The sequence below is a fragment of the Macrobrachium nipponense genome, chromosome 48, assembly GCF_015104395.2.
Source record: "Macrobrachium nipponense isolate FS-2020 chromosome 48, ASM1510439v2, whole genome shotgun sequence".
NCBI lineage: Eukaryota > Metazoa > Arthropoda > Malacostraca > Decapoda > Palaemonidae > Macrobrachium > Macrobrachium nipponense.
The window spans coordinates 20,933,385-20,954,279 of NC_087223.1; the positions used below are offsets into that span (position 1 = coordinate 20,933,385).

Sequence of the window (20,895 nt, forward strand, 5' to 3'; positions counted from 1 at the left end):
TGAAGCGGGCAGAGAGCGATGACGAACACGTCCTTCACACCCGCGGCCGAAAGCAAAAGTGATTCTTCACCTCTCGGGAGCGCGCGGGCCAGCGCGCACAGATCGGGAAAAACAAGCAGTTAACTACCGTTCTCCCCTTGTTCGAAGCTTACGACCGTCCCAGCTGCCGCTAGTTACCTTCCTATTGTTAAAGGACCGAGGGTTTGTATTACGTATCGGAACAAATTGCAGTTTCCTGCATGTTTCATTTATACACATAAAAACATTTAGACTTAATTTTTATATACCTTCAGCAAAAGCTGGTCAAGTCACTGAAACTTGTTGACAAGGTACTAGTTAACTTGTGACGCAGCCGGGACATTGAGTGTTATGTACTGTCTGAAGAACATGACAGGTTATGTTCCTCCCACCCAAAAATGCCAGCTTCCCGGTTGCATACATAAGCAGGGGATAAACAGCCCTGTGGCAAACTGTGTAGCCAGAGTGATAGAGTTCCAGTGACAAATGACAACAATGCTCTTCTAACTGCCACTCAACTCTACATCTGACAAGACACACATGAACGATAGAGAGAGAGAGAGAGAGAGAGAGAGAGAGAGAGAGAGAGAGAGAGAGAGAGAGAGAGAGAGAGAGAGAGAGAGAGACTGTCATCCTTTATTTACCCAGACTTATATCCAACATGAACATTAAGCAAGATGAATTTCCTTTCAATAGTGCTTAGGTGACAACTATGCAAGCATGTTGGGTAATCACCATCTGTTATAAGAAAATCAAGCATCAACATTTGTGTCGCAATTACCAAGACATAAATGTCAAGAGGGAAAATCTACCTTATCAACAAAAACATGATACAGTTAAGCAACAGTGAAGACAATGTAAAGCAGGGTGGCTAAATGTAAGTGACACCAACAGACGAGTGGGTGGTTGGGTGCCCAACCTGCTTTCTGCTACTTAACTAGTTTGTTTTCAGAAATCAATGCCCAGACCCTCTTTTGACAAAGACAAGTTTTGGAGCTTCTTAAAAATATCAAGAGGATTACAAATTGTTCCTCTGCTGACCTACTCAGCAAATTAGGAACCTTGTAGTTAACAGCCCTGTAACTTCATCACAAAAGACTTGCAGAGAATTGGAACATTAATTCCAATTCTGCTACAGAAAAACAAGTAATAGGAAGATAAGATATCCATGCAGTACATTCAAGCATCCATTAGACCTTGTTAACAGCCTGTAAAAACCAATCTTCCTAATGGTCTATGGCCATGCTGTTATCAAATTAACCCAGTCACTATTATAGATAAAACATGAATTGAAATGAAGAATAAAACTAGAAGCACGTAAAACAACAAATGGTTGTGAAAACAAAGTCAATTCAAACTACCACCTCCAGTGTAATGACACTAAAGAGTCGACGTCATAAGGATGAACAAAAGTGCGCTCCTTAGTTTCCACATCTTGTACACTAATCACCAACTAGCCACAGATGATTTCACCAGCAAAAAAGTTATTGTTATGATACAATAAAGTTTGTTCATACTTACCTGGTAGATATATATATAGCTGTATTCTCCAAAGTTCGACAGAATTTCAAACTTACAACACAAACAGTGGGAGATCAGGTGGTTAGTACCCAATTCCCGCCACTGGGAGGCAGGTATTAGGAACCATTCCCATTTTCTATTCAGATTTTCTAGTGCCACTGTCTCCTGAGGGGAGGTGGGTGGGTACTTGATTATATATATCTGCCAGGTAAGTATGAACAAACTTTATTGTATCATAACAATATCATTTTGTTCATGAAACTTACCTGTCAGATATATATATATATAGCTGAATCCCACCATTGGAGGTGGGGAGAGACAGAATAGGATTTAGGAAACAAATACATGCAGATGATTGACACCTTGGTTCCTTACCTGTTAGCATAGCTGACTTCGTGATTACTGTCACCCAAGTCTGTTTCTGCTTTACTAGAGTCTCCAGCAAGGTAGTGACCTGTATAGATGGTGAGTTCTAGATGATCTGTCAACGGGGGTGTGACCACAATATGACTAGACCATATCGACCATACTATGAGGGCAACGAAGCAAAAAACCACCACCTGACCAAGCCTATCCAAAGTTAATCCCACATAACTTAGGCTAAAGAATGGGAAGTCCGCCTTAGGAGGCCGACCCAACAACCATAAGCCTATACAATAAAATTAAAAGCTCTCCTAACCATTTTCTACAGGATAGGATGAGTGCTACTTCCTGCCCCCAAGATTGTATCTGCGGAAATGTATGGCCCTAGCGAGCAGCAGTTCTCATATGTCGTCTTCACATCCCGCAGGTAGTGTGAAGCGAACAAAGAGTTGCTTCGCCAAAAGGTGGCACTCAGGATGTCACTGAGTGCCATGTTCTTTTGAAATGCCACCGAGGTCGCGACAGCTCTCACCTCGTGAGCATTAACTCTCAAAAGTCCAAGATCACCATCTCGACAGGACGAATGAGCCTTCTTGATGGTACTCCTTAAAAAGAACGCCAGTGCGTTCTTCGACATAGGTAAGTCTGGTCTCTTGACGGAACACCACAGATTGTCCGAAGGACCTCAACACTCTTTCGTCTTTTCTAAATAAAACGTGAGAGCCCTGACGGGGCACAGGACTCTCTCTGGTTCTTGTCCAATAATTTCTGCTATCCCCTTGATCTCGAAGCTCTTGGGCCAAGGGTTGGACGGGTTTTCATTCTTTGCTAAGAATGAAGGGCTTAGGGAACATACTGCATTATGTCCCCTAAAGCCTATATGTTTACTGATGGCTTGAACCTCGCTAACCCTCTTTGCTGTAGCTAGAGCGGTTAGAAAAATAGCCTTTCTTGTCACGTCCTTTAAAGATGCAGCATGTAAAGGTTCGAAAGGATTCGACATCAGGAACTTCAATACTACATCCAAGTTCCATGACGGATTCTTTGGTTACGCCACTTTCGAGGTTTCAAAAGACCTCAAAAGATTGTGAAGGTCTTTGTTGTTCGACAGATCTAAACCTCTGTGTCTAAAGACCGTCGACAACATGCTCTTGTATCCTCTAATCGTTGGAACCGCCAGCTTATCAACATTTCGCAGATAAAGGAGGAAGTCAGCAATCTGATTCACAGAGGTCGTGGTGGAGGAAATGCCCTTCTTCCTGCACCACCTCCTGAAGACGGCCCACTTTGATTGGTATACTGCAAGAGAGGAAGCTCTCCTTGCATTGGCAATAGCTCTTGCCACTGGTCTTGAAAAACCTCTCGCTCTGGCCAACTTCTCGATAGTCTGATCGCAGTCAGACTCAGAGTGGAGAGGTTTTTGTGGTACCGCTCGAAGTGGGGCTGTTTGAGTAGATCGACTCTCTCGGGCAGGGTCCTTGGGGAGTCCACTAGGAAGGACATGACCTCTGTGAACCAGTCGCTTGAAGGCCAAAATGGGGCGATCAGCGTCATCCTCGCTCCCTCTGACGCCGCAAATTTCCTGATTACTTCTCCCAGGAGTTTGAACGGGGGAAAGGCGTAGACGTCCATCCCCGTCCAATCCCATAGGATGGCGTCTATCGCTACTGCTCCCGGATCGAGAACCGGGGAGCAGTATAGAGGAAGTCTATTCGTCTTCGATGTTGCGAAGAGATCTACTAAGGGACGTCCCCATAGTCTCCACAACTCTTGACAAACTTCTAGGTGAAGAGTCCACTCGGTCGTAAGCAGTTGCTGCCAATGGCTGAGAAGATCCACAAGGACGTTGTGAACTCCTGCAACGAATCTCGTCAGGATCATTACGTTCCATGCTTTCGCCCACAGCAGGATCTCTCTCGCTAACTCGAACAGGGACCGAGAGTGTGTTCCTCCCTGCTTCTTGATATACACAAGAGCTGTGGTATTGTCCAAGTTGATCTGGACAACTCGGCCAAAGACTTGTTCTTCTAAGAACTGAAGAGCCAACCGAATTGCTTCCAATTCTTTTAGATTTATGTGCCAGGACATCTGTTCCCCTCTCCAGATGCCTGACACTTCTTCCTTTCCCAGCGTTGCTAACCAACCCGCAGTGGACGCGTCGGAAAACAACACTGGGTCGAGCTCAGAAGGCTGAGAGACACTCCTGCCAGCTTTACAGGATCGTGCCACCACTTTAGGCGATCCTTGACCGACTGAGAGATGTTCAGTCACTTCCAGGTCTTCCTTGTTTTTCCAGTTCTCCGCTAAGAAAAACTGGAGCGGTCTGAGGTGCAGTCTCCCTAGGGAAACAAACTTCACCAGCGAGGAAATGGTCCCCAGCAGACTCATCCATTCCCTCACCGAGCATGTTTCCTTCCCCAAGAAGGCCGACACTTTTTCTAAGCAGTTCTGCTGACGTTCCAGGGATGGAAAAGCTCGAAAAGCCGCTGAATCCATCTGAATCCCCAGATACACGATGGACTGTGTAGGGATCAGATGGGACTTTTCGAAGTTTACTAGCAGGCCTAGGGCCTTCGTCAACTGCAGCGTCGTATGAAGGTCCTCCAGACACCTCGACTTCGACGATGATCGAATGAGCCAATCGTCCAGGTAAAGCGAGACTCTTATCCTTGAGAGGTGAAGCCATTTCGCCACATTCCTCATGAGAAGCGTAAAAACCATCGGTGCTATGCTTAGCCCGAAGCAGAGAGCTCTGAATTGGAAGTCCTGTCCCCTTATGACAAACCTCAGGTACTTTCTTGACTAAGGATGGATTGGAACGTGAAAGTAGGCGTCTTGGAGGTCTAAAGAAACCATCCAGTCGCCTGGTCTTAAGGCTCCTAGGACAGACTGAGACGTTTCCATCTTGAATTTGTCTTTCTTGACAAAAAGGTTCAGCCTGCTGACGTCCAGGACAGGTCTCCATCCCCCAGACTGCTTTGGAATCAGGAACAACCTGTTGTAGAAGCCTGGGGATTCTAGTGCTAGAACCTGTTCTACAGCTCTCTTCTCGAGCATTTGTTCGATCAGATCGAACAGAATCTGTTGCTTCGTAGGTTGGTAGGAGGGCGACAGATCTATGGGCTTTGTGCTCAACGGTGGTGTTTTGAGGAATGGGATCTTGTATCCTCTCTCGATGATTTCGAGGGACCAGCTGTCTGTCCCTCATACTTTCCATGCTTCTGCAAAGGATAAGAGTCTTGTTCCGACGGGCGTCTGAAGGCCCGATGCGTCACTACTTCCCCCTGGGTTTTGAAGGGGTTCTGCCTCTAGAGAGACCTCTTTCTCGAGGAGACGCTCTCGAAGAAGCACCGCCACGAAAGGGCTTCTGCTTCTTGGAAGCTTGAGCAAGAGGAGTTGTAGGATGGGCTGCAGGACGTCTGGAAGACTGAGCCAGGAGGTCTTGGGTTGCCTTTTCCTGAAGGCTGACTTCTAAATCCTTTACCATCGACTGCGGGAAGATATGACTTGATAGAGGGGCGAACAGCAACTCTGCCCTCTGAGAAGGAGACACCGACTTTGACGTGAAATTGCAGTACAAGGCTCTCTTCTTAAGAAGCCCTGTAGAAAAGTGGAAGGCCAGTTTATCGGAATCATCCCTGACTGCCTTATCCATACAGGCTAAGACGCTGGATAGCTCCTCAAGTAAAAGAGAGTCCGGACTCCGAGACTGCCGGTCCAGGGCTCCCAAACACCAATCTAGGAAGTTAAACACCTCCATCGTCCTGAACAGCCCTTTCAGATGATGGTCTAACTCTGAAAGCGTCCAGGAAACCTTAGCAGAGGAAAGGAGAGACCTCCTAGGAGCGTCTACCAGGCTGGCAAAATCACCCTGGGAAGAGGAAGGAACTCTCAAACCCGCTTCCTCTCCCGTCTCGTACCAAATGCCCGCCCTTCCGCTTAACCTCACTGGAGGTAGGGCAAAGGAAGTCTTGCCTTGGGCCTTCCTGGAGTCCATCCAGTCATGGATCCTCTTGAAAGCTCTCTTCATAGAAAGCGAAGTGGCCATCTTGATTAAACCTGGAGCTTTCCTCGTCTTCGACGAAGCCAACTGCGAAGGAGGAGAGCGAGGGGCTGAGGGCTGAAACTTGTCGGCAAACAAGTCCTTCAAAAGGCAGGCCAAAACCTTGTAATCAGAGGATGATGATGACGAAGCAGGCTCCTCTTCATCCGCAGGCTGCGACTCACCCGAAGACTCTCCCTCATCCACGGGAGCAACAGAGGGGTCCTTAACAGACCGCGAAGCAATCAAACCATGAGGCCCCGCTCGTAAAAGGGGTCTCCTATCCGAAGAAAGGTCCAAAGAACAAGGTCGGGTATCCTTGACAACAAACTCCGAAGGTTTACGATGATCCGGTAAAGTTGCGCCTGCCGAGCGTCCTGAAGAGCGTCTTGATGCGTAGAGCGCCGAGCGTCCTGAAGAGTAGAGCGACAAGTGTCCTGAAAAGCGTCCTGACGAGCTTCCTGACGGGACGCAGAAGCAACAGAAGCGTCAACTCGAGCAGCATGAGAGGCGTCCTGGTGAGCCGCACGGCGAGCATCAGGAAGAACGCAAGGAGCGTCATAGTAAGACGTACGGCGATCGTCGCCAAGACGAGCCTTACGATCTAGAGAGCATCCTGCATGACAGTCATCGACACTTCTAGATAAGCGCTGGGAAGGTAAACGGGATCTAGAAGGCGACAAAGCAGAGGAGGGCGACGAACGAGGAGAAGAAGAAGGAGACTGCCTGGATCTCTTGATAGGCAGCCTCGAATCCTTCCTGCGGTGACGGGGCTTTGCCTCCCTCTTGGCAAAAAACGAGGCCAACTGCTGCTGCATGTCCAGAAGAATCTTCTTAGATAGAGAAGATTCCCGATCAGGTGTAGGGCTGATCCTGTGATAAGACGAGGGGCGAGGGGACGCCTTCTTCCTTCTCACAGGAACAACCTTAGCGCGACTGGGGCGCAAAAAAGCGTCCTCCTCCAATGACGTCCTGGTCCTCTTCTGCGGGTTAAAGTCGTCAAAACATTCAGGTGATGACTGGAACGCAGGTCGAGAAAGAGGACGTGAAGCGTCCTCTTCTCTAAAACCTCTCTTGAGAGAGCGAGAGTCCTTCTGAGAGCTCCAACCCTGGCGCGGGGAGGACACCTCGGAGGACGAGAAACAATCCTTAAGGATTCCTGCCCGTGCACGATCCTGGGCAGCCTGGGAAGCGTCATCAGGTTCTGCTGAAGGGACGCCAGATCGGTGGGGAGTCCCCGTAACCCTCCTTCGGCTTTCGACTTGCCCACTCCCTTTGTCCTGGGAGTCCGACAGAGGTCTAGACCTAGAGGCATTATAGGGCCGATCTGACGCCCCCTCCACAACACTAGGGGCACTAACACCATCACTACACTTCACAACACTAGATTGGAGCGCGAGCACTTTAGACTCAAAGTTACGGATAGACTCCATAATCACAGAAAGGGCATTACCTTCCGCAGACACAACCTCAGGGCCCGAAGGCAACACCACAGGGTTAGGTAAAACAAAGTCTACAGAGGGGTTAGCAGGTGACAAATCACTACCCTGACTTCTGCTCACTGAAGCACTCCTGGAGGAAGACCTCCTGATTCTATCACGCTCTAACTTGCGTACATACGAATCGTACGTCTTCCAATCAGAATCAGTCAAATTCTCACACTCCTTACATCTATCATCCAACAAACAAACATGCCCCCTACACCTCGTGCATACCGAGTGAGGGTCTACCGAAGCTTTCGGTAGCCTCACCTTACACTCTTGCACACAACACACCCTGAAACTAGCAGAACTAGATCCAGACATCTTATTCAAAGAACAGTCAAAGCCAAAAGCAAATCAATCCACGATAGCGTATGCCTGGCCACAAATCCAAGTCAATAAACCAAAAGACAATCAGATACTCAAGCGGCAATGAAGTTTGCAAAATCCTAAGACGGAGGTACTGAAAACAGGTGTTGACAGTACCGGCGACAGAGAAGATCTGAATAGAAAATGGGAATGGTTCCTGATACCCGCCTCCCAGCGGCGGGAATGGGTACTAACCACCTGATCTCCCACTGTGCGTGTCGTAAGTTTTGAAATTCTGTCGGACTTCAGAGAATACAGCTATATATATATCTGACAGGTAAGTTTCATGAACAAACAAACAATTTCACCCTCCACGAACATGTTCAAATGACAATCATAAGTATAAGCTAATGTACAACAAAGGTTTGAACTCCTGTATCTCACGTTCATACATAATGAATGTTATGCATAGTAAATAATAAAAATGCAGCACTATACCTTTGTCTTGTCACAGCTGATGTGATTAGAACCACCTGCAATGAAATAACCAAAATATATTCAATATTATGAAACCTGACATTTTAAATCATGATTGTTTATGATTCTTAGAAAAATGATTATTGGTTATGTTACAATAAAGTTTCATACATACTTACCTCGGCAGATATATACATAGCTAAGATCCGTCGTCCCGACAGAAATTCAAATTTCGCGCCACTCGCTACAGGTAGGTCAGGTGATCTACCGGCCTGCCCTGGGTGGCAGGACTAGGAACCATCCCCGTTTTTGTTTTCTATCATATTTTCTCTCTTCCACCTGTCTCCTGCGGGGAGCTGGGTGGCCTTTAATTGTATATATCTGCCAGGTAAGTATGTATGAAACTTTATTGTAACATAACAATATCATTTTCATACAATCAACTTACCTGTCAGATATATACATAGCTGATTGGCACCCTTCGGTGGAGGTAAGAGACAGCTACTATATGGAATAGACAGGTAAACAACATATGTTGTAGGTATAAATAAAACCTTGGGTTCCTACCTGATAGGTGGTAGACTTGGTGGGTGTTTGTACCCCAGTAGTCTGCATCACCTCAAGAAAACTTTAGCGAGATATGTGATCTATGGCCAAGAGTTCTTGTGGGTCTGCCGATGGGGTCTTACCCACTTACTCAGCAGAGCCTAAAAGGACTTTGTCAAATGGGTGCTGATCCACTTATATGACAATACACCTTATGAAGGAGCACACAACCATCCCGACCATCGTCCTAACCCCCCCCCATGTGTTAGAACTAAGGATTGTTACGAGTTATCCCCCCCGAACTCGTCACAACAACCGTAACTCAAAAACCACTACGCACACATACATAATTTTTCTAAAAAAAAAAATTATACTCAACTAATTGGATATGACGAGAATTCTCTTATGAACAACATAGACGGCCCGCCCCGTGCGAGCCTGAATCCTCCATTGTTCGAAGAGATTCTCGACCATATCCAAACAGAAGAACAGGTATTAATACAATTTAAGGATTTGGTGGTCGGCTCCCACCCGTAACCCATAAAAATTCGTAATCTCGCCGATACGATAGGACCGTCGAGAAAAAGCTACTTCTCATACGTCACACGCACGTCTTTCAAGTAATGAGATGCAAATACCGAGTTGCATCTCCAATATGTCGTATCTAATATGTTTTTAAGCGACATATTCTTATAAAAACGAGAGAGACGTCGCAACTGCTCGTACTTCATGAGCTTTTACCCTCAGAAGTTGTAATTGTTCGTTCCGGACAGACCTTGTGAGCGTCCGTAATGACGTTTCTTACAAAGAACGCTAGAGCGTTCTTTGACATCAGTCTTGTGGGGTCTTTAACCGCGCACCAAAGACCTTGTCTAGAGCCTCCCAACTGACGCTTCCTCTGAAGATAGAACTTCAGAGCTCTAACAGGGCATAGACCTCTCTGCTTCTCTGCCTACGAGACTAGACATTCCTTTGATTTCGAATGACCTAGGCCAGGGATTCGTGGGATTCTCGTTTTTCGCTAAAAACAGAGTCTTAAACGAGCAAAATCGCCGAGTCTCCCTTGAATCCTACTTTATCCTGCAGAGCTTGTAACTCACTAATTATTTTTTGCCGTCGCTAACGATAAAAGAAATAGACATTTTTCTAGTTACGTCTCTAAATGATGCCTGATGCGGAGGTTCGAATCTATCCGAAGACAGATATTTGAGGACTACGTCCAAGTTCCAGTTCGGAGGTACTGGTTCCTTAGACTTTGACGTCTCAAAAGATCTTATGAGATCGTGGAGATCTTTGTTATTTGCCAGATCTAAACCTCTGTTCCTGAATACAGCCGAGAGCATACTCCTGTATCCCTTTATTGTGGATACGGCTAGATGCGATTTTACTCTCAGATAGCAGAAGTTCAGCAATTTCCGCTATAGAGGTAGAGGAGGAGGACAACTTCTTGGCTCTACACCACCTTCTAAAGACCTCCCCACTTCGACTGGTTATACTTTCGAAGTGGAGGTTCTGCGAGCTCTCGCGATTGCGCTTGCCACTTCGCGAGAAAAGCCTCTCGCTCTGACAAGTCTTTCGATAGTCGAAAGGCAGTCAGAGCGAGAGCGGGGAGGTTTTGATGGTACCTCTTGAAGTGTGTTTGTTTGAGAAGATCCGTCCTTCCTGTAGGGATTTCTTGGAAAGTCTACGATCCACTCTACCACCTCCGTGAACCATTCCTGGGCCGGCCAAAAGGGGGCTATTAAAGTCATCCTCGTCTCTTTTGACGCCAACAAACTTTTTCAATACTAACCCCAGGATTTTGAATGGGGAAAAGCGTACACGTCCACTCGAGACCAGTTTAGCAGGAAGGCGTCTACCATAATTGCTCTTGGGTCTTCCACGACCGAGCAAAACACTGGGGAGCCTTTTTGAAATGTATGTTGCGAATAGATCCACATGAGGAGTTCCCCACAGAGACCAGAGATCGCGACATCCACTTCCTCGTGCAGAGTCCATTCTGTATGAAGGACCTGGTTCCTCCTTGCTGAGCCTGTCCGCCCTCACATTCCTTACTCCTGTACGAACCTTGTCAGCAGGGAGATGTTCCTGTGAGAACGTCCAAAGTAAAAGGTCCCTCGTGAGTTCGTAAAGGAACGAGGAGTGTGTCCCTCCCTGTTTCCGAATGTAGGCAAGTGCGGTGGTGTTGTCCACGTTTACTTGTACTACCTTTGTCTCTCACCAGAGGTTCTAGGCTCTTCAAAGCCAGGTGTACGGCGAAGAGCTCTTTGCAATTTATGTGCCAGGACACCTGTGCTGGTTCCAGGTGCCTGACACTTCCTCCGAGCCTAATGTCGCTCCCCAACCCGTCTCCGACGCGTCGGAGAACAACACTAGGTCTGGGTTCTGTGATCTTAGAGAGGATCCCTTTGTTCTCTTCCAGAGGCAGCAACCACCACTGTAGGTGTGCCTTTACCTCCACTGGAATGGGAAAAACGTCCGACAGTTGTCCGTTTTTCCAGCTCCAAGACTTCTTGAGGAAGAATTGAAGTGGACGGATATGAAGTCTTCCGAGAGGGAAGAATTGTTCCAGTGAGGAAAGCGTCCCCAGAAGGCTCACCATTCCCTCGCTGAGTTTGCTGCTTCTCTAAGAAGAGAGAGATTATCCTCAAACCTTTTGCGGTTCTCTCTTGCGAAGGAAAACTCGAAAACCCCGAGAATCCATCCGAATCCCAGATAGACTAGGTCTTGTCTGGGGGTCTGGGGGCATTGGGACTTCTCGAGGTTCACAAGCAATCCAACGCCTTGGTCAAATCCAGAGTTAACTTTAGGTCCTCCAAAACACTGTCTCTCCGATCTGGCCCTGATGAGCCAGTCGTCTAGGTACATCGAGACATTGACTCCTTTGAGATGAAGAAATCTCGCCACATTCCTCATCAGGCTTGTGAAGACCTGAGGAGCTGTGGACAGGCCGAAACACAAGGCTCTGACTGAAAGATCCTTCCCCCCGTCATGAAACGGAGGTACTTCTTCGATGAAGGGTGGATCGGGACGTGAAAGTAGGCGTCTTGGAGATCTAGAGACACCATCCAATCTCCTTGTCGTAATGACGCTAGGACTGAAGCAGAAGTCTCCATGGAGAACTTCTCCTTCTGAACAAATTTGTTCAGAGCGCTGACGTCTAGTACTGGTCTCCAGCCTCCGAGAGGCTTTCGCCACTAGAAAAAGGCGATTGTAAAACCCCGGGGAGTTTAGATCCAGTACTAGTTTCTACTGCACTCTTGTCCTCACATTTGTTCCACCATCGATCGAAGAGTATCCCTCAGCACAGGATCCTTGTACTTGGCTGATAGTTCCCTTGGTATTGACGTTAGGGGCGGAGTATTCAGGAAAGGGATACGATATCCCTTCCTTATGATATTAGTGTAGACGCGTCTGCCGTCTATCAGTGTCCAGGCTTCCACGAATTCCAGGAGCCTGGCACTACTGGTGTTTGGAGGAGAAATTTTTCATTTGCCCTTTTTTAAAGGACGAAAGGCGGACCTACCTCCCCTCTCTGGAGCCTTCCTTCTTGCGGAGGTCTGGAGATCGGACCACCTCGAAAGGGCTGCCTAGAAGTGCTAGGTTCGTTTCTTGTCCGACACTAAAGCAGGTTCTTCTTCCTAGCTGACTGCGTCAGAAGATCCGTGTCGCCTTCTCAGTTAAAGAATGAGCTACGTCCTTCACTAACTTAGAAGGGAACAAATAGTCCGAAAGAGGTGCATATAGTAGAGCTGCCCTCTGCGCATGCGAGACTGCCTTTGTTAAGAAGGCGCCATACACTGTCCTTTCTTCAAAAGACCTGCTCCAAATAATGCAGAGACTTCCAAAGATCATCCTGTACTTGCTTTGTCGATGCACGACAAAATGCATAACAGGGCTTCAGGTTCGATTCCCTGCGAATCGTGAGCTTTCTTGGACATCACCCCAAGGGACCAATCTAAGAAGTTGAAGACTTCCAATACATGGAAAAGTCCCTGAGGAGATGATCCAGTTCCGAATACTCAAGTAATGCGGGCAGAATTAAGACTAGGACGCCTTGAAGCGTCAACTAACGTCGAAAAGTCTGCTCTGTAGTGGAAGGGAGAGCGATACCCATATCCTCCCCGTCTTGTACCATATGCCTCTCTTCCCAGCTAAACCTTGCTGGAGGCATGCAAAATACTGTCCTGGTTAAGTCTTTCTTCGACTTCATCCAGGCGTCTAAGGCGTGTAAAGCCCGCTTCATCGAGATGGTGGGCTTCATCTTCAGAAAAGACGAAGTCTTTTTCGCCTTCGCACTCGAAAAGAGCGAGCGTGGAGAAGGAGGAGCAGCCGGAGTCAACTCGTCTCCGTATTCCTCCAGAAGCAGGGTAGTCACACCTTATAGTTGGACAAGCCCTCTCTTCCCCAAGATAGTCATCATCCGAGTTTCGTTCGAACTCGTGATAATCTGTTCTCCTTCAGACTTTTCCTCTTTCTGGGGGAGACAAACTCCTGAATTGGAGAGGGGCTAAGGGAATGAAAGTCCTTTCCTTTTTCCCTTTTTCCAGTTTCCCGATCGACTTGGAAGGCGTCACAATCCTGCGGCTTCTCTCGGCCGCTTTAGAAAAGACGTCAGTTATGAAGGCTTCCCGCTTCCCCTCTTCCGAGCGTTTCATGTTGGTTCACGGTCTCTTGTTGACGTTTAGATTGACGCTTCGGAGTCTGGGAAGACGCTTCGCTTTCTAAGGGCTTCCCCTACTCGGGCGTCACAATCGTTGGACTTAGCGGTCAACGTTCTAAGAATCCTCCTTGATTTGACGCGTTCCACTTCTAAAAAGACGTCTTCCTAGCAGGTGGCAGAGAGGACGAAGACTTCTTAATAGGAAGCGTCACAGGGTCCTTCCGACGGGGCGTCTAAACTCCCACAAGAGATGACAGTTGTTACCTGCACCGCCATAATGATCTTCCTTGACGCTTTTCCTCCTAAGTCTAGTGCCTGACGCCTTCTCGTCATCACTCGGGGAAAGAAGCATGATGGGGTTCTTCCTCATAAGCGTCAGGTTGACATTGACCGCCCACCTTCGCCTTCTTAATAGCAGACGGGGCGGTCCATCCGAGAAGCGCTCCCGGGCTAAAGAATCAATGTCTTGTCTTCATATGACGCTTCAGCGGTCTCGATAAGTTCGACTCCTTCCAACCCTTCGTTTAGGTGTGGGAGGGAGGGAAGGGAGGACGACGAAAGAAACACTCGCGAAGGACGCTTTTTTCTATATCGCCGCCCTTGAGCTGGCTGCCATTGAAGACAAAGCTAGCTGAAGGGAACGTCTTGACCGTTGGGGATTCCCCACCGACCTCCCTTAAGGCTTCGGACTTTGTTCCTTTCCTCTGGGAGGCATGTGAGCGTTGGAAGAGGTCTAGGCCTGGGAGCGGCCGCTAGGGACGATTCAAACGCCCCCTCCACAACACTGATAGGGCTACACTTCACCTAAAATTTTCACTATCACTAGCCTTACTTTCGAGTCCGCCATCTTGGTACTTCATGTTCTCGAATCGTTCGCCTTTGTTCAGATTGGCGAATTTCCGATTGCCGAAGCCGAAAGACACTTCTGAGAATGAGATTTATAAGGAGAATCTACAGTAAGTAGGGTTAGAAGTTTATCATTGAAAGGCTCAATAGGCCTTGTCAAATTTCACACCTTTCAGTACTTCTAAACTCTATCCCTCTCTAAACTTCATTCAAATAAGTAAGTCCAAACGTCTTCCATTCTTCTGCATTCCAAACTCTCGCAGTTCCTTAACAAGTGTTAATAGCAGCAAACAACTGCACCCCCACCCCTACATTTGTACTGGCATACAGTGTGGATGGATCAACCGAAGCTTTCGGTATCCCCTCCACCAGTGCATCCTACATTCACCACATATTCTCACAACTCACATTTAGAATCAGAACATACTGAGAAAAATCCAAAAGAGTTATTCCAAAAACAGTCCACAGTAAGCGCAATGCCAAAACAACACGATCCAAATACGTCGCCAAACAGTCCCCCCCCACCCCCCCCCCCCCCCCCCCGCGAAAAACGTTGATTCAAATGTTGAAAAAAGAATCCAAGTCAGGAGTAAATAAACAACGAATGTTTGATACCAACCGGCGACAGAGAAAATATGATTAGTGAAAAACCGGGGCTGGTTCCTAGTCCTGCCACCCAGGGCAGGGCCTAGGCCGTAGATTCACCTGACCTACCTGTAGCGGATGGCGCGAAATTTATTTGAATTTTCTGTCTGGGGAACACGGACGGGTCTTGAGCTATGTATATATCTGGACATGGTAAGGTTTGAATTGTATGAAAACATAATTTCCTGACCACGATACTATTTTGGGCCCCAACCTGGGGACACAGAGCAAAGTCCATAAAAGAGTCACCTCACAAATACCCTAAGCTAAGTAGTTAAATTAAAAATTTTTGAGGACCTCTGGGGTTTAGGAAAATTCAGCTGTGGCAAATCCAAAACTCGGGACCACCTACGAATAGCAGTCAGTTTTTCTTTAAGGTGAAAGCAATGCTTTACTTCTCACAATAGTCCAATGTGGGCTACGGTGTTCCTGTTTGAAACTGAACTCGAAGCGTTAAGCCAAAGGATGTGAAAAATCCCAGTTTAAAAGGTAGATTTCTTTCATTCAATTACCTCTAAAGCCATTTGCAGTTTTAGATACCTAACTGCAACCAATCATGTTGACTGACAGAGTTCACGTACCAGCTGGCTTTGTATTTGTATTACATAAAACATTAAAAAAAATCCTTTTTAACAGGTCCATTATTCATAAACAAGGCACTCACTTGTGCTCTCCTAAATGGTTTCCCAAACGAAATACTCTCATTTAACAGCAATAGCAAGTAATCAGATTGAGTAGAAAGTCTGAAAATTAAAAACATACTGTATTTGCTGGCAATAAGAGGGTGGATACCCGCAATGTAGGAGACTGGAAGAATTTTAAAATTTTTGTGACGTACTCTGAAAAAATAAAAGGCGCCCCTCTTTTTTTTCTCCTACACTTTGCAGTACCTCTCCCTCTGTAAACTAGTTCTAAAGATTTTATGACCTACTGTATTCCACACATTACTATAAAGGCGGTTAAAAATAAAGAAAAAAAAAACGCCGGAACAATCTTAGCGAGCCACAGGTAACCACTTTCTCCTATCCTGCATCTGCTACTTTGTGATCACTGAAAAATATGCAAAGTCTTAACGTTCAATTCATTTTTAACTAAAAGGTCTAGAGAGAGGACCATATATTTGGCTAATTCCCTAAATTTAATTTATTTGGAAAGTAATGAAAAATAGTGAAAGCATGCATTAAAAACCTTAACGCTCCCACGGTTCCCCTTCTAGTTCAGCGCTTTGGTTTGCATCTATGAAGCCAAAAAATGCCTGGTGTACGTTCCATTGGACTGCTGATACATATAACAACTTATAACAAAACCAATAACTTTGTTAACTAAAAGAGCTGAAATGCCTCTTTTCATAACTTTTCATGATTCTGATGAGAAACTATCAGTAATGACCGCATTTAGTACGAGGGAACATTGCGTTAATAAGAGAACAGGAACTCTAAGGGAGGAGTATTTTTTTTCTACCAGGGGAGCATTTTACTTTAACTAAAATGAAGAGAAAACCAACGCACTCTTTTAGTTGCAGTACTCGATCCTTCCGTTCATAATTTTTCTTTACCCATCTTTATACAAATACTAATTCCTTTTTTGGGGGGGGGGGGGGGGGGGCAACTACCCTCTCCTTCTATGGCTTTCTTATGTACAAAAATAAATGTTCATATTCATCCTTCTTCAACTTTTCAACAGGGTGATGGAATGGACTGGCATATGAACATGGGGAGTTTGCTTAGTCCCAAAATGACAGAAGCAGTGGCTTTCTGAAACAAAATGACAATTTGTCCAAAAATTGCATTTTTCCTAACTATACAAACCTGAGGTCCTTTTGTACAATAGGCAATGGTACTAGCTCAGCTGGATAGGTCCGTAAGGCTTCGAACAACGGGGGTTCGGTAGTTAACTGCTTGTGTACGAAGGCGCGTGCGCTTGCCGACTGGGAGGTAAACAAAATCACTTTCTTTGCTTTTGGCCCAAGCAAAAACTGCAGAGTGAGGGGTGGTGGGCATGACCGGTGGGACTATGGTGTAAAAGGGAACCCATCAGGGTTTGTATAGTTTAGGAAAAAATGAAAACAATTTGGTCGAAAATTGCCATTTTTCCATAACTATACAAAACCTGTAGGTCCTTTAACAATAGGAAGTAAGTATAGCGGTCAGCCTGGAAAACGGTTCGTAAGCTTCGAACAAGGGGTTGAGAACGGTAGTTAACTGCTTAGTCCCGGACAGTCCTGGGAGGTAAACAAACAAATCACTTTTGCCTTTTGGACCCATGCAAAAATACTCAGACCGTGAGGGGTGGCAGTGCGGGAGCGGGACTATTATGTAAAGGGACCTCAGGTTGTATAGTTAGGAAAAATGCAATTTTCGACCAACATTGTCAATTTGTTCCGATAACGTAATACAAACCATCGGTCCTTTAACAATAGGAAGACTCACTTCTTGGTGGGAGGAATCTGAGGTTTTTTCTTTGATGCAACAGACTGGTGTCCGTCCATCCCTGGAATGCCTCCCTGGTTCGTAAGAGCGAGGGAGGGATTTCCAAGCCTCTGTCCGAATTGATATGGGTGTGCACCGCAGGGATCAAATGGGATCCAAGGTAAAGACCAAAAGTTGAAAAAAGTATCCTAGAATTAGATAAAACACGGGGGAAAAACTGTGGGAAAAAAAAAGACCCCAGCAGGTAGAGATATCGAAGAAAGAGAAAAGAAAAGAAAAACATGGAAGAACTAAACAGAAAGAGAAGACCTGCTAGTATAAGGACAGAGGAAGACAGAAAAGAAACGCGTTTCTGGGCCGAGTACTAAGAGAAGAGGCAATCGTATCTCTTCGATTACCCAGCAAGCAAGAACTTGTTTCCATGTTTGCCAAGAGGCAAGACATAAAGTATGGGTTGTCTCAAGCTGGCAATCCACTTCCTCCCCCCTTGTTGGCGGCAAGGGTTGGTGGATATACGCTCCTATCCATAGTGAAAGGGATAGGATGGGGGCTCTGTTGAGTAGCTCACCTGTATCTTGTCCTTATCCAGCAGGGTGACGACCAGTGTCCCTCTAACCACAGGGTAGAGGGGAAAGAAAAAAGGGGATGGGGAAGAGGAGCCAGTTCCACACTCTCATTCACCATCCATTACTTCTATGGTACACCCAGGACTCGATGCTGTTCAGACCTGCGAGGGTCTGGGTTCGCTACAACAAACGTGTTGAGCCAGCCACCACGGGTACCCAAGGTAAAAAAGATCCAAGGACCCCCATAGGTGGGCAATATCCCGAAGGTTAGAAGGAAAAGGGCATGTGGTCTGGTTGATCCCAGTACCCCTTGCCTTCAGTACCCTCGGCCACGGAGAAGTTCTTGCGGACAAAGGCAGCATTCCTTCCTTCGCATCGAAGGTTCGGTGAAGTCCATTAGGGAGGGGAATTTGTGAACGACCTCGAACCAATCGTCAGGGAACGAAGGGTTTCTGAGTCCCTTCGCTACGAAGTTTCGGAGTACGAAATCCGAGCGTCCGGATGGTATCGGAAAGGCCCCCATTTCCCCAAATCCCTTAATGGATGCCCCCTGGATGCTTTGACTTCGCAGGAGAAGTCATGCAGTTTTCCTCATAGGAAAAGAAGGAAATAGGTCGGCATGACATATCCCTCGTTCTCTACTTTCGGTGATGTCCAAGTTAACCCCAACTAACTGGTCTGTCCGTTTGTCCACGCAAGTCTCATCGCATCCCTCCTATCCCCATGCAGCGAAGTTTCTCGGGTAGTGGATATGACACCGACACTCCAATGGTGGTGGTTTCAATGGTAATGGGTTACTGTGACAAGCTATTAAAACCGAAGTAATGATTGACATCTGTAAACCCCAAACCTAAGTCAAGTCCAAAGCGTAAGTTTCCGTAACTGACTACGGCCCGCTTCTGGACAGCCTGGCCGACCTGACTGCGTTCGTAGGAGGCAAGTTGTCAAACAGCATCCGAGTAAGTTCACGTGACCTTCGCCTTTAAAAGGGTTTATGCCGAAGAGACCAAACAAATAATGTTATTTGTTTGTCACCAATTGCCGGTTCTGGGACAGCGAGGTGATGATTCCTCTTAAGGCATGTGACCAACATCGAAAGTCCAATGATTGCCTTCGTAAGAAGACCGAGGTCCCTGAAGGTAAAAACCTCTCATGGATTCTGTTGAATCTCAGCTAAGGAGAAACAACAAACACTATGTACCGTTTGAAGACGAAGGGTAGATATTGAATGCAACCTAACGTCTTCACAAGATGAAATCGAGAGAAGGATTCTCAAGATTCCATTAAAACCTGGGCAAAATGCTTACAATGAAAATGCAAAGCTAACCTCTATTTCATTGCTGTCCGGTGAGAAGTCGTAGTTGCAATGAAAATGCGGGGCGGTTCTTCAGTAATGAAAACACAGGGGAAACAGCCGCCTTGAAGAACCTGCTTCATCATGGGCTGAACATTTTGGAAAAGGGGTAGAGCTGTCAAGGTCGGGGAGGAGTAGGCGGTGTCTTCTGACACATCTCCGTCAATTCGGGTTGAACAAATGAACAATTGTACAACCTACGAATAAGAGACTATTTTGAAGACAAACAACTCAGATGTCTGCAAAATCATTCGCATTAATCGCAGTGCGATGCAGGCGGGAGACTTGTACAGACTTCTGTTTACCGTTGCGGTAAACAGAAACGATGAAAGAAGTCCAAGAGATATACCCTGTTGAAAATTCCTCGCAATGTCGAAGGCGATGGAATTCTATGCGTCACCAGCAGTAGATGGTCCCCTTCTTATTTTGCGAGAAATCCCCGTTAATCCAGAGGACCTAGGTCCATGATTGTTGGGCAGAGATACGGTTCGGTAGTCAAATCAAAGCATGGCATAAAGAGAGACATACAATTGACCGTTCCGGGCATATCGGAGGCCCAGCTGATACTGAGCTTGCTATCAGGCAGTTCAATACCGCAGTTAGTTTGAGTCTGAGGCTCTCGCTGACTTCGTCATCCTGAGTTGCCAGGTAATCCATTTTTCCATTCCGAACGAAGGAATGCGTTCGGCTAGAACACTAACCGCAGCATAAACAAGATATGCTCGAGCAATTCTTATTTAGGCGAAACGAATTTCGGTAAAATATAAAAGTTGAAATGGTGTTGTCGTGAACTAAAACCACATCAAGTATAATAAAATTGAAACTGGAAAAATCCTGGGAGGTTGGCAGGCAAGGCCCCAACCCCGAGTTGCAAGTTCAATTAATAATACTTTCTCTTATAAATCGCAATCCGTATCTTAACTAGGATATGCGCCTACCCCATCGGGACAAGTTCAACTGCCTTAGGTAGAATCATGTAGCGAGGGTTGTAAATATACGTAGTATATTTTTGTAGTATTTCTTGAAACAACGATCTCCATCCTAAATTTTCCATTTCCTTCCAAAAAGAAACCAAAATAAGGATTGGGAGATCGACCACTTCGATCTTCTATCAAAGAGAGTGAAGGTAGAAGTCTTCCTCGAAGGAAAGCTTCAATGGTTGAAAACAGAATACTAAGACGATAGTTTCCAAGCCAAACACTGGATATTCCCGTCCGATCTTCTCTTAGTCCAGGTTGGTCGTACCTACTCCGGTGAGATAGTTTTCTTTCGAAGCAGCAGTCCTTCTTTCCCCAATGCTAGAAACTTCCCAGGAATTCGGAATTCGGAATAGGCGAGGTTCCCACGATTTATCGTGTATATACGGGTCGCCCTTCTCGTCTCGCTCCACATTTCGGGACCGTGGTGTCGGTGGTTCGCGTAAGTGGTTTGGAGATCGGTAAAACTCGAACACTGAATGCGTTAGAAAAATTCCGTAGTAATTCTAAGCAGTCTGGCGAAAACCCCCGCCACCGGGAATTCGTCAAACGATATCGGCTGGTGGTCCTCTCGGATTTCCCGTAGAAATCGGAAGGGGAAGGGGCAGGATTCCTCCATCAACTGACGGGGCCTTTACGTCAGGTAGGAACCCGAAGG

General features: G+C 46.5%; 1 protein-coding gene across 1 annotated transcript in view; it reads right to left on the reverse strand.

The window, feature by feature from the left end:
• Window positions 1–20,895, reverse strand: part of LOC135205112 (uncharacterized) — a 298,672-nt gene that overhangs the window by 207,825 nt on the left and 69,952 nt on the right. The window contains exon 17 of the mRNA XM_064235457.1: window positions 8,233–8,267. Coding sequence (XP_064091527.1) covers window positions 8,233–8,267 — 35 coding nt within the window. The remainder of the gene's footprint in view (window positions 1–8,232; window positions 8,268–20,895) is intronic.